The 12,411-nt window shown below is 37.0% G+C and overlaps 1 protein-coding gene across 1 annotated transcript; it reads right to left on the bottom strand.

The window, feature by feature from the left end:
- Positions 1–395: 395 nt before the first annotated feature.
- LOC144433653 (nucleoside hydrolase-like) lies at positions 396–10,476 on the bottom strand. Its single transcript, XM_078121999.1, has 4 exons — positions 10,288–10,476; positions 2,821–3,112; positions 2,319–2,458; positions 396–734 (listed from the first exon to the last, which is right to left on the bottom strand). Exons 1-4 carry the CDS (start codon positions 10,474–10,476, stop codon positions 396–398), a joined length of 960 nt encoding a protein of 319 aa, XP_077978125.1.
- Positions 10,477–12,411: the final 1,935 nt, after the last annotated feature.

Raw genomic sequence — 12,411 nt, forward strand, 5'->3', positions numbered from 1 at the left:
TACATCAAGTATCATAAACTATTCTTTATAACTTACACTAAGGGTTGAAATTAAATATGTTCTTGAAAAGTTAAATGACATGATTGGCATCATTATATACATGTAGTAAAGGTCAGCAATCTAATGGTAGTATCATTGGTAGGGGAGATTTGGAGATTAATGTATATGTATATGTATATGTATATGTATATGTATAGTTATGTTTGAACTGATAAGTAATATTAAAGTATTGATGTAAGAAACAGGGACATTACTATCTGAAACGTATTCTTTGAGAGACGGACTTTGATTGGTCAGATTATCATGATGTCATTGCTTATGAATATGTATTACGTATACGTGAGGTGCGGCTTTGGCAGCCGTAAGATGACAGTTTTATAATGTGATCTGTACGGTCATTTAACCGATTTCATCATGACTTCTTTTACAAAGTCTAAATCGATTTTCTTCACAATGGTAATATTAACAGGCTTCTTTAATTTACCATGCCAATCAATCACCATCTGTCCACGTGTCATCTGTCCATACAGTTCCACAGTGGCGTAAACCCGTTCCGTCTCATTCACTGACTGCTCGTGAACAGTAACGACCATAGCAAGACCGTCCCAGCTGATATATGGACAGTTGGTGCTAGCCTCATAGATTCTTTCGAAGAACTGTATGATTTTGCTTGCCGTTTCTGTGATGAAATTACTTTTTAGCGTCCCAAGCCTAGCCCTGTCTTCAAACCAATTCTGTGAGAAAACATTGACCGTGTTATCACTTGCAATAGTTGTAAACAGTTTATATCTATAAAGCTACATATGCATACTCTCTATGGTATGTACAGACATACATCATGTCAACACTAGCTAGATAGCTGTCTATGGTAAAAATGACTTGTACAGACATACATCTTGTCAACACTAGCTAGATAGCTGTCTATGGTATAAAGGCATACTTGTACAGACATACATCATGTCAACGCTAGCTAGATAGTTTACCCGTCTGTTTATTGTATTTTCATTTACTCATGCTTATTTTGAATACACTTTGTTTGTTAGTTAGTTAGTTAGTTAGTTAGTTAGTTAGTTAGTTAGTTAGTTAGTTAGTTTGTTTGTTTGTTTGTAACATAGCCTTAGACTTCGTGTGATATTTATTTAAGTAATTTAAGTAATGAATTCGACGAACTAATTGAAGAAATGCCAAGCTGACAAGCTAATATTTTTCCAGTTTTGATTTCGCAAGAGGGCGCTTTCATATTCCACTGAATAAATAGATGTATCCATACCACCACAAACAGCGACCATGAAGTCGATATTTCGATGACATATCGTTGCGAAATCGACCCTGGTAATTTTTACGACCTGCGAAGTATCATTATGACGTGAGGGGTAAGCCAAAGCAGATTGACCGATAAATCTATCACGTGATTCTTTTTACCCCTCTATCGACACGCCAAAAAAGAAGGATAATATAATACAACCAACGATATATCTTTAACGGACGTTTATCGGTTGTATTATATTATATTTCTAGTCATCAAATCGAAAATGGAAAAACTTTAGCTGTAATATGATGACCATCTTAGTTGTCTTCCTTTTACAACAACCATTTAGAGTGTCAACAAAAAACATTTTTCTCACAATATATTGACTCTGTATTCATTGCACTACATACTACTACATACTGGCTTTGTATTCATAGCACTACATACTACTACATATTGACTCTGTATTCATAGCACTACATACTACTACATGCTGACTCTGTATTCATAGCACTACATACTACTGCATGCTGGCTTTGTATTCATAGCACTACATACTACTACATGCTGGCTTTGTATTCATAGCACTACATACTACTGCATGCTGGCTTTGTATTCATAGCACTACATACTACTACATATTGACTCTGTATTCATAGCACTACATACTACTGCATGCTGACTCTGTATTCATAGCACTACATACTACTGCATGCTGGCTTTGTATTCATAGCACTACATACTACTACATATTGACTCTGTATTCATAGCACTACATACTACTACATGCTGGCTTTATATTCATAACACTACATACTGGCTTTGTATTCAAAGCACTACATACTACTACATGCTGATTTAAATCGATTGTGCTGCCAGAAGCAATTATCAGTTTTGCTCAATTTTAGAAGGAGGGTGGGTGGCTGAGGTCTAACTAAAAGAACATTTTTTTTAAATCCTACATAATTGATCTCGCTCCCGGTAGACTAGCTTGTATTGTGCAAATTGGGTGATAACAGACATGGCTATACAGCGCCCTCAACCATTCAGATGCCGTGCGATTACTTACCATGGTAAAACTGTGATCTTCACAAACTTCAGATGGTACAATAGTAATTGGACATTGGAATGAATCAATCACTATTTTTGCTGCTTCGGGGTCCATTGCGAAGTTAAATTCAGCACAAACATAATCAGAATTGCCTTTACCTACAAGGGTGAACGTAAAGACTAAAACTTACTAGTTTTAGAAATATTGTGACATAATGTTATACATATACATACATACATACATACATACATACATACATACATACATGCCATGCATGCCTGCATACGCACGCACGCACGCACGCACGCACGCACGCACACACACACACACACACACACATACATACATACATACATACATACATACATACATACATACATACATACATACATACATACATACGTATAGATGAATGGATGGCTGAATATGGGTTGCAGAATGTCCCAAGAGTTAAACTACCACTACTGTCCTTGTTATCATTATCATTGTCCCAAAGCCTTATCACACATAGTACACCTACCATGAATATTTCCACCCATGATAGTCAACCTCCTTAACTTTCTAGAAAATTCTGGATCCATTCTCGATGCTATGGCAACGTTTGTTAGAGGGCCGATCGCTACAAGAGTTACTTGGCCGGGATTTTGCTGAACCAATCTAACCAAGGCATTTACTGCTGGTTCTAACTGCAGCAGGGTCGTATCAGTATCTACCATAAATTGGACGTCACCTAAGCCATCCATACCGTGAACATGGTCTGATTGTAAACCATCTACCATAAGAGATGATGAACAACCTTTGAATACTGGAATCTAAAACAATAAAAAAATCCAGTACTTTGATAAGTATAGAAACCAAACTTTCACTTTGTAGATTTATTAGTTTGGTTCACCCCATTCATCATTTGAAATCCTTACATTAATTCTACCTGTCAAGGTAAGATCTGAAAACTTCTTTCTGCACCAATTCTACGTTAATATGACCCTTCCCCTGGCCCTGGTCAAATACACGTGTTTCACGATGGTTTAAAATGCTATCAGACGTAAAAAGGGACTCTCAAAATCAGTGGTAAAGACTCGATCCCACCACTTCCACCACATTACTAATTTTAAAGGTATTGGTTGTTTCCCCACAACTACTACTACTACTACTACTACTACTACTACTACTACTACTACTACTACTACTACTACTACTACTACTACTACTACTACCACCACCACCACCACCACCACCACCACCACCACCACCACCACCACCACCACCACTGTGTGTTTGTGTGAAGGCATTACTTATAGTAAATTTTGTGTTATATATATATATATATATATATATATATATATATATATATATATATATATATATATATATATATATATATATATATATATATATATATATACTAATTCAGTGTAAGAGGTAAGTCATAAACTGAAGGAAAAGCGCTCAATACTGCGAAGTAGAGCTGTATTTACACAAAATACACAAGTTATGGTACGGAGCCGTCAATGTTCGAACCTGCTTAAGCTCTTTAACAGCACATCGTGATTAAAATACTTTCAATATTTACAACATCTTTAAAAATATAATGAAAACATTTCGCAGAATAAGTTTATAATATGACAGACTCCAAAAAAAATTAAGTCTGTTTGTAATGCTTATATTTCTGTCTGTTTGTAATGCTTATATTTCTGTCTGTTTGTAATGCTTATATTTCTGTTACCAAGATTATATAGAGAACATAATAAAGATGCAAAGTCGACGCTTAGTGCACTATTATTATTAAGGTGCAAGCTGACGTGCTCTATCTTTGCTTAATTATTATACAGCGGTGGGACGCGGCATCGAGTAAACCAATCAGGACGCTTGAAATCGACTATGCGATACATGATTTTTTTTCTTGATGATCGTTATGACCTGCTGCCCTCTTGTGGTGAGATATGTTCAGCATGTTGCAGTACATTGTGGAGTTTATGGGACATTACAACTGATTGTCGAAACGGCACATTTTTTGAGATGAAGCTTCGAAATGTTTTGTCTTTAGCAAGGGAAATAAACAAAAACACAATATTGATAATATCTTGCTTTAATCACGATGTGCTGCTAAAGAGCTTAAGCAGGTTCCAACATACAGTTGATTCTGGTCTATATTATTTTCATACAATTTCGTAAAAATAATCAATAGACCAGATAAGTGTACATGTACGTTTATTTCTATTTTGTTCACATTTTATTTCTGATTTTATACAATTAACCAGAATCTCGAATATGTGTAAGCATGTAATAAGCTAATAACATGGAAACTAAAGAAACAATGGACAAGTTTGATGTAAATGTTGGATTAATACATATTAATCTGACGTGGGCCTTAATTATAATCATTTTGGGATTTCACTAGAATGTGTTGCCTCATTCCCCTGCGCTAAATCTCAAACATTAGACACTGTGTACGTCAAGCCAAATTAAAGTATTATTCCAAAGCTTAGTTCATATTTCTTTTGTACATTAATATATTTTATATTATGTCAGAAAACACTACACAGATTGTATTTCTCCATGCCGTTGATTTAAAAGCCATGATATAGGAATCTCCTTATACATGTGTACCTGGCCATTCACTAAACAGATTGTATTTCTCCATGCCGTTGATTTAAAAGCCATGATATATGAATCTCCTTATACATGTGTACCTGGCCATTCTACAGATATTTATCATGTATCTCAGTACCATGGCAGAACGTATGATATCTTTAGGAATTACTTGTATTGTCTTCATGTTGTCTTTATTTAAATGTTATTCCACTGTTGATATAAACACGATTTGTTACCTCGTGCCCTTGTTTCTGTCCACTGCGGGACAAGACGCTTTTTAGGCTTCTCGGGTTTAAGTTGCTGTCTATATGCTGGAACCAGGTGTATCATATTGTGATCTGAGTTACCGAGAGGGGCTCGCTTTAGTGACCGATAAGCTCCCTTGATGGTCGTGTAACAATGGTCAAGGATTTTATCCTTATATAATTCTCGTGTTTGGATCTCAGGACCGAGGTCAACATCGCCACTCCACCACATTATCCGGCCCAACCATCTTACCTCGCTGTTCCCTTTACTAACTGTAAAACCCATTCTTCTATCTCCTCACACCACAACTAAAATTCATTCGATACATCGTTTTCACCAGTGAAGTAAGGCTGGGGTCAGAAATTGTCAGAATTTACGGCACCGACGGTTTGAGTCTTTGTTGTTGGTTTGTTTTGTTTGGTATATAAGTTATTATTGTGATGTGTATTTTATCTTCCTGACGGTTTTACTGTAGTTTTTATTTATATTTTACATCTCGGATGTATTAGCACGTCTGTGCTACTTTTTATACCAAGTATAAATAAAATAATAATGATAATAATGGCATCATCTCGCTGCTTGCGACATTACGTAACCTTTATGATTTGCGAATATTACACAATTATACCATGTGCTGATGTGATAAAATTTTAGTTGTAAAGTTATGCGTGCGATCATAAAAAATAGACTTAGACTGGCATACTGACTACCGATTATCATTTAGACACTTTTTCTCTTCATTATTATTATTTAGAATTGATATGCTAGTTTGCTAGGTATGATACGTTTACACTTGAAGCTTTTAAACACCCCTGTTATTTCTTTGAATGATAGTAAGCTTTCGTTTGTCGACTCGTACAAATATCTGGGTGTATTTGTTCTCAGTAGCTTCATGGATGATGATTGATATTTACTAGACAAATGCGATTACTCTACGTACGTGGTAACTTTCTATGCAGGAATTTTGCATTTTGATCTAGTGAAGTTAAGGTTAGGTTATTCAACTCTTTTTGTTCTAATTTATACTGTTGTCATCTGTGGTCTTATTTTAAGTTGAGAACATACAACAAAGTTCGAGTTGCGTATAATAATTGTTTTAGAATTTTTTTTAATTTGTCCAGACGGTGTAGTATTAGTTCTATGTTTGTTTGTTACTCAGTTTTGTCATTTGTTGAACTTGTCTGGAAAAGTGTTTATAATTTTGTCAAGAGAGTTTTAGATAGTAGTAATGTTTATGTACAGTGTGTTTACTCATGTATGTACCATGACTCTCTCCAGTGTGGGCACTGAAGAGATATTCTTTATTGATTGATATCACTATTTGCTTTTTTTTGGTATTAGTTTGGTTTTTTATATCTATTTTTTTTTGTAAATTCCTGGTGTATTTCTTTTATATGGGCCTTGAGCCTGATCCAAACAATAAATAAAATAAGTAATTTATTCTTTTATTCGACTCCTTATACATATATTATTATACCCGAGCAACGATTACTCATTTCGAATTTGATTTAAGATTTGTTCAACTCATTATTTTGTTTTAAATTACGAATTCAAAGTAATTATTAGTTCTTTTTGTTGGATTTCTTTTAAATTATAATAATTTTTACTTATTTGATGATTTGAAGTGAGGCACTTTACTGCTTTCTGATTGTTTTTGTGTTGTTACATTGTACTACATAAAAGCAATTTTATTTCAACTTTCTTTCCTAAGTAATTCAGTCACATAATAAATGATTCAATTTTGATTTAAAATTATTTTGCATAAATATTTTAGTATTGCATTTCATATATTGCACATGATTTTTTAAACAATTCATTTTCTTTACTTTCGTTTTATTAATTAAGAGTGTTGGTGCAATCTGTTTCGCGAGGAGAGATGTCAATCGTTTATGTTGAAGCGAGGGCGCTTCACAGTGAAGGTGGGCGCTGTGTTACGAGTCACAGATCTAAATTATATCCATTCCTGGTTATTTTGGTAATTTTCATTATGAACTCTGACATGAAGTCAAAAGCATTTAAACTTTGTACATACAGTGACATTCCGTTCCGTAACAACATCAGTCTTCGACATCTCAACATCGCGTATTTCGAAATTGTTTGTACCAGGTACGATTGAAGTGTCAGCAAGTTTTAATATTATATGAGGTGGTGTTAATTATAGAACTTCATCGTATGATTTCATTGTTCTGTAGAAATATGAATGTAATATTACACAACTATTTTATGGTCTTTGAGATATGAACTTGTATTACTAATCTAGGCAAGGTGATTGGATGATGTCTTTCATGAGACTTTAAGAATACGTCATACTCTAAGAATAGGGATTGGTGTAAGACTTGAAATGTATATGGTTTTTAGCCCATCTAAGGGGGGAAGGTAGACGGAGATTGGTCATGTAATAAAATCAACCAAGTGGTTAGCTTGGCGTTTGTTGAACCATATATGAACGTTTCGTTGTGAGTTCTATTCAACAAACAGTCCGAGACGGTACTGTACCTTGTAGAAGAGATGGTTTGGGAAGAAACTAGTTGGTCGTTATGGTCTTAATGGAACAGACTGACGATAGGAACAGTAGTGCAAGTGAATAAATCCCCATGTGAACACTAATATCGATAAATGTACAGAAGGCCGGTCAATCTAAAGTATCCCCTTGAATAAGGACCTTAGAAATCTTTAACATAACAGCCTGTGAACAAACATTGCTATTAATAAGTATACGGGGAGCACAGCGGTCTATATGGCCTGTCGTTGCTGCACGAACACAAGATGGGTACGGATCCTTCAAAATAGGAACTGGCTGGGTACATGTAAAAAGAGCAGCGCCTTGACAATGTACAAAAGAGTCAATCGACATCTCAACAAATAAATCACTATTTTTGTGGAAACCGAAATAGTCAGGCAAGTCATAATGAGTACACTTCATTAAACTAACAGTGGAAACTTCAGCGTCCATACGTACATACGAGAGAGAGAGAGAGAGAGAGAGAGAGAGAGAGAGAGAGAGATATATATATATATATATATATATATATATATATATATATATATATATATACATACTTACATACAGACAGACAGACAGATAGGCAGGCAGGCAGACAGACAGACAGACAGACAGACAGAGGAAGGCATACACAAATATATTCGCATGGCTGTCACCCGCGAGAAAATTCTTAATTTACCGTGCTCGCTAAACGACCGCTCCTGATGTTTAATTTGGTTCAAATCATGAGTGAAATATTTCTCCCCCTACCCTTTAAGACCATCAGGATTTCCATGCCCCCTCCCCCTTTAAACCTCAGTTTTTTTCATGCCCCTCCCCCAATTTCTTCCCGGGCCGCGCCTCCTGCCGTAAATTATGACCCCAGCCTAATATGTTCTGATATTGTGGTACAGAGATGGCAGTGGAGGGATATGGCAGTGGTGGCAGTGGTGGGATATGGCAGTGGTGGCAGTGGTGGGATATGGCAGTGGTGGCAGTGGAGGGATATGGCAGAGGTGGCAGTGGTGGGATATGGCAGAGGTGGCAGTGGTGGGATATGGCAGTGGTGGCAGTGCAGTGGTGAGGTATGGCAGCGGTGACAGTGGTGGGATATGGCAGCGGTGGCAGTGGTGGGATGTGGCAGAGGTGGCAGTGGTGGGATATGGCAGTGGTGGCAGTGCAGTGGAAGGATATGGCAGCGGTGGCAGTGGTGGGATATGGCAGCGGTGGTAGTGGTGGTATATGGCAGTGGTGGCAGTGCAGTGGTGGGATATGCCAGCGGTGGCAGTGCAGTGGTGGGATATGCCAGCGGTGGCAGTGCAGTGGAGGGATATGGCAGAGATGGCAGTGGTGGTATATGGCAGCGGTGGCAGTGGTGGTATATGGCAGCAGTGGGAGTGGTGGGATACGGCAGAGGTAGTAGTGGTTGATATGGCAGAGATGGCAGTGGTGGGATATGGTAGAGATGGCAGTGGTGGGATATGGTAGAGATGGCAGTGGTGGGATATGGCAGAGATGGCAGTGGTGGGATATGGCAGAGGTGGCAGTGGTGGGATTTGGCAGAGGTGGCAGTGGAGGGATATGGCAGCGGTGGCAGTGGTGGGATATGGTAGAGATGGCAGTGGTGGGATATGGCAGAGGTGGTAGTGGAGGGATATGGTAGAGATGGCAGTGGTGGGATATGGCAATGGTGGTAGTGGTGGGATATGGCAGCGGTGGCAGTGGAGGGATATGGTAGAGATGGCAGTGGTGGGATATGGCAGAGGTGGCAGTGGAGGGATATGGCAGCGGTGGCAGTGGAGGGATATGGTAGAGATGGCAGTGGTGGGATATGGCAGCGGTGGCAGTGGTGGGATATGGTAGAGATGGCAGTGGTGGGATATGGCAATGGTGGTAGTGGTGGCCATGGGATGCCAGAATCACAAAATAATGATGATGCACGATGCATAATTCCTCGTTTATAAAATACGGCCCTCCCCTTGATAACTAATTTGTGAAATATGACCCCCCCCCCCCGTTCCACGGTTCCGTGACACATGCTATACAAGTTGTTGATTTAACTAATTAATGATCATGTACTATGGGTAATAAGGTAATGTATTACCAATACAATCTTCAAAGTACGTATATACGTTCACTGAAGATAACATATTTAAACGACATTATAATGAGTCATTTGCATGAGTAACCTCTCTGGACTATATTACGTGTATGCTAACTCAGACAAGGCGTGCAGGAAAATGAAATGTTTGTTTTTAGCCTTACGGTTTTTACCTTTGCGAATATCATCTACTTAATCGTTATAAAATATACACTTTCCTTGATGTTGTAATGTGCATTATATTATCTGGTGAAAGGTTCAAAATAGAATCATGAATCATGACAGAAACGTCTATAATATATAACTAGCTGATATGACAATTCTGTCAGAAACGATACGAAAAGTATAGGTATCTGTATGACGTCATATTTCATGATATACCATAATTATACTGTTAAATACGTGTACGGTATTATACCGCGGATACAATCTTTCGTATCCGAGCATTTTCTCGAGGAACTACAACACAACGAGTGTGTCGACATCATTTGCAACATTAGCCCGAGAAGAAATCTTTTAATCTGAAATTTATTTAGGATCGTAAATTAATGCGACAATACCCATACCTCTTCTCTGTCAAAAAGTTTCAACACTTTCAGCACATTACGACAAGCATACTCCACGGTTGTGGCACCATTTACACAGGTGATAGCAAGAACTTTGACGTAAGGTTGCGACAGTGCAACCATAATGGCCTCCATGTCGTCATGGCCTCCGTCACAGTCAATGATTATCTGCATGTTTTTTTCCTCCATTACCTACGACCTATAAAAAAACATTTATGAATTATGAAGGCTAGAAATCAGTATGTGTATGTGTAGATGACACTTTATGACACTGTGTGGTTAAACAGCAATCTCGTCAAGCAATCGTTATTTCCAACTCTCAACATGATTTCGCTGACCTTATGCACGTTTGTATATAGATTTCGGAATCCACAACCATTACCAAGTAAAGGTTTTTATTAGCTACCCTGAACCATATTACGACTTTCACAAATATGTCAAGACAGATCGGGCCCTGTATTTTACAGCTGTATGCAAATACGATGTGCATGCTGTCCCTACAATTGTGTGAATATATTTCCTTTTGAAGTTTCATGCTAACTTACAAGCATCAACGAATTCAAAACTCTGCGTTGTTAATATTGGAACAGTCACTCCATTGCTCATTTATCCATATGAGCAAGGGTTTGTGTCCAATCGCATGTATTTAGATTAAAATGTTATCGCTATATGTGACAATGTCGTACATGTATTTACATAGCGTGTCCTACATTGACATACTTTTAGCTGTGATTAACGATTCATTATAGAACGTAACTTGTATGGTCTCCCAGTGAATTTGGTACCAATATATGTTTAGTCACTGTTGAGGTCACAGATAGCACTGACACAAAAAGAGAATAGTGTTTAGCACAACTTAACAACAACTTTCATTCGAACTATTGGCATGGTGTACGGCCTGCCAGTTGTGGGAATGTTTAATATTTCTGGAAGTCATTACTGCTACATCAATACACTTTATGACACATGCGTCTTGTATCATGAATGAATGAATGAATGAATGAATGAATGGATGCATCAACCAAATTTTATACAACTTGAAACTTACTCTCTTGTCCAATATACTGAAAATCATAAATTATGCATATGTATGTATGTATGTATGTATGTATGTATGTATGTATGTATGTATGTATGTATGTATGCACGTACATCTACATGAAGTACTAGAATTATATATATGTTAAGTTACATGTTCATAGAAAAAAAAAGGAAAACACAGGCATTACTTTTGTGCCCATAAAACATGCTGAAGTTTGGTCATATTTTGAGGACAAAATCACTATATTTCAACATAACTCAAAAGATTTAATACATTAGATTTTGCATTCATGTGTCTAACCCCATATAATCACATTCGATATTTCATGTTTTGTACAATGTCTTATAGAAATGAAGAAATATAACGTTAAATACTGTCATACCTATGTATCGAGTACGTATAGTAGTAAATGCTATAAGATCAATATTCCTATGACCTTCAGAGTTGAAAAGTAATTACACGTACACATACTGAAAGTGTCATTAGAACGACTCATTATTTTCTATTAGTAAGATAGATATGACTTACACTCACGATCACCTGTCTTCTGTTAACCGATAACTTAACAAGAAACGTGTAGAAGATGCCAACAATATTACAATATTTATAATATGATCTGAATTTGACAAAGTACTCTGTCTATGTCAATAAAGGTCATGGTTAATCCACAGTTGTATGCTATCATTGGAGTAATACGAATTCCATAGTATCATGATATTTGTTCTGCACCAGATTGTTCTATAATTCCGGTTGCCAACAAAGTCGCTGTATATTCATACCTAGTTACCTATACCTAAGTTTTAAATCTAAGCCGGAACATTCAAATATATCATAATCACAACATGTAGCACCAAATTGACAATGGTGGGGAAGAATGACACAAATATGTAACCATGGTAACAACAAACACATATTATATGGAATTATCTATTTTTCTAAAAGTCTTGCTACTTCACTAATTTTACGACGTCAGGTCAGAAAGCTGTTGCACAGTCCATGGAAATCAGACAAAGGTGGTCCGCACGATTGATACTACATTACTACATTTGTACAATCGTAGGCCACTTCACATGCATATAGTG

The sequence above is a fragment of the Glandiceps talaboti genome, chromosome 4 (genome assembly GCF_964340395.1).
Source record: "Glandiceps talaboti chromosome 4, keGlaTala1.1, whole genome shotgun sequence".
In the NCBI taxonomy this organism is placed as follows: domain Eukaryota; kingdom Metazoa; phylum Hemichordata; class Enteropneusta; family Spengelidae; genus Glandiceps; species Glandiceps talaboti.

What these genes read in the sequence shown, in the direction of transcription:
- LOC144433653 (XM_078121999.1), bottom strand. Translation starts at nt 10,476, where the DNA reads ATGGAGGAAAAAAACATGCAGATAATCATTGACTGTGACGGAGGCCAT. An exon ending in CATGGGTGGAAATATTCATG is followed by an intron (nt 2,459 to 2,820) that starts GTAGGTGTACTA and finishes TCACCCTTGTAG; the next exon opens with GTAAAGGCAATTCTGATTAT. An exon ending in AAGATCACAGTTTTACCATG is followed by an intron (nt 735 to 2,318) that starts GTAAGTAATCGC and finishes GTTTTCTCACAG; the next exon opens with AATTGGTTTGAAGACAGGGC.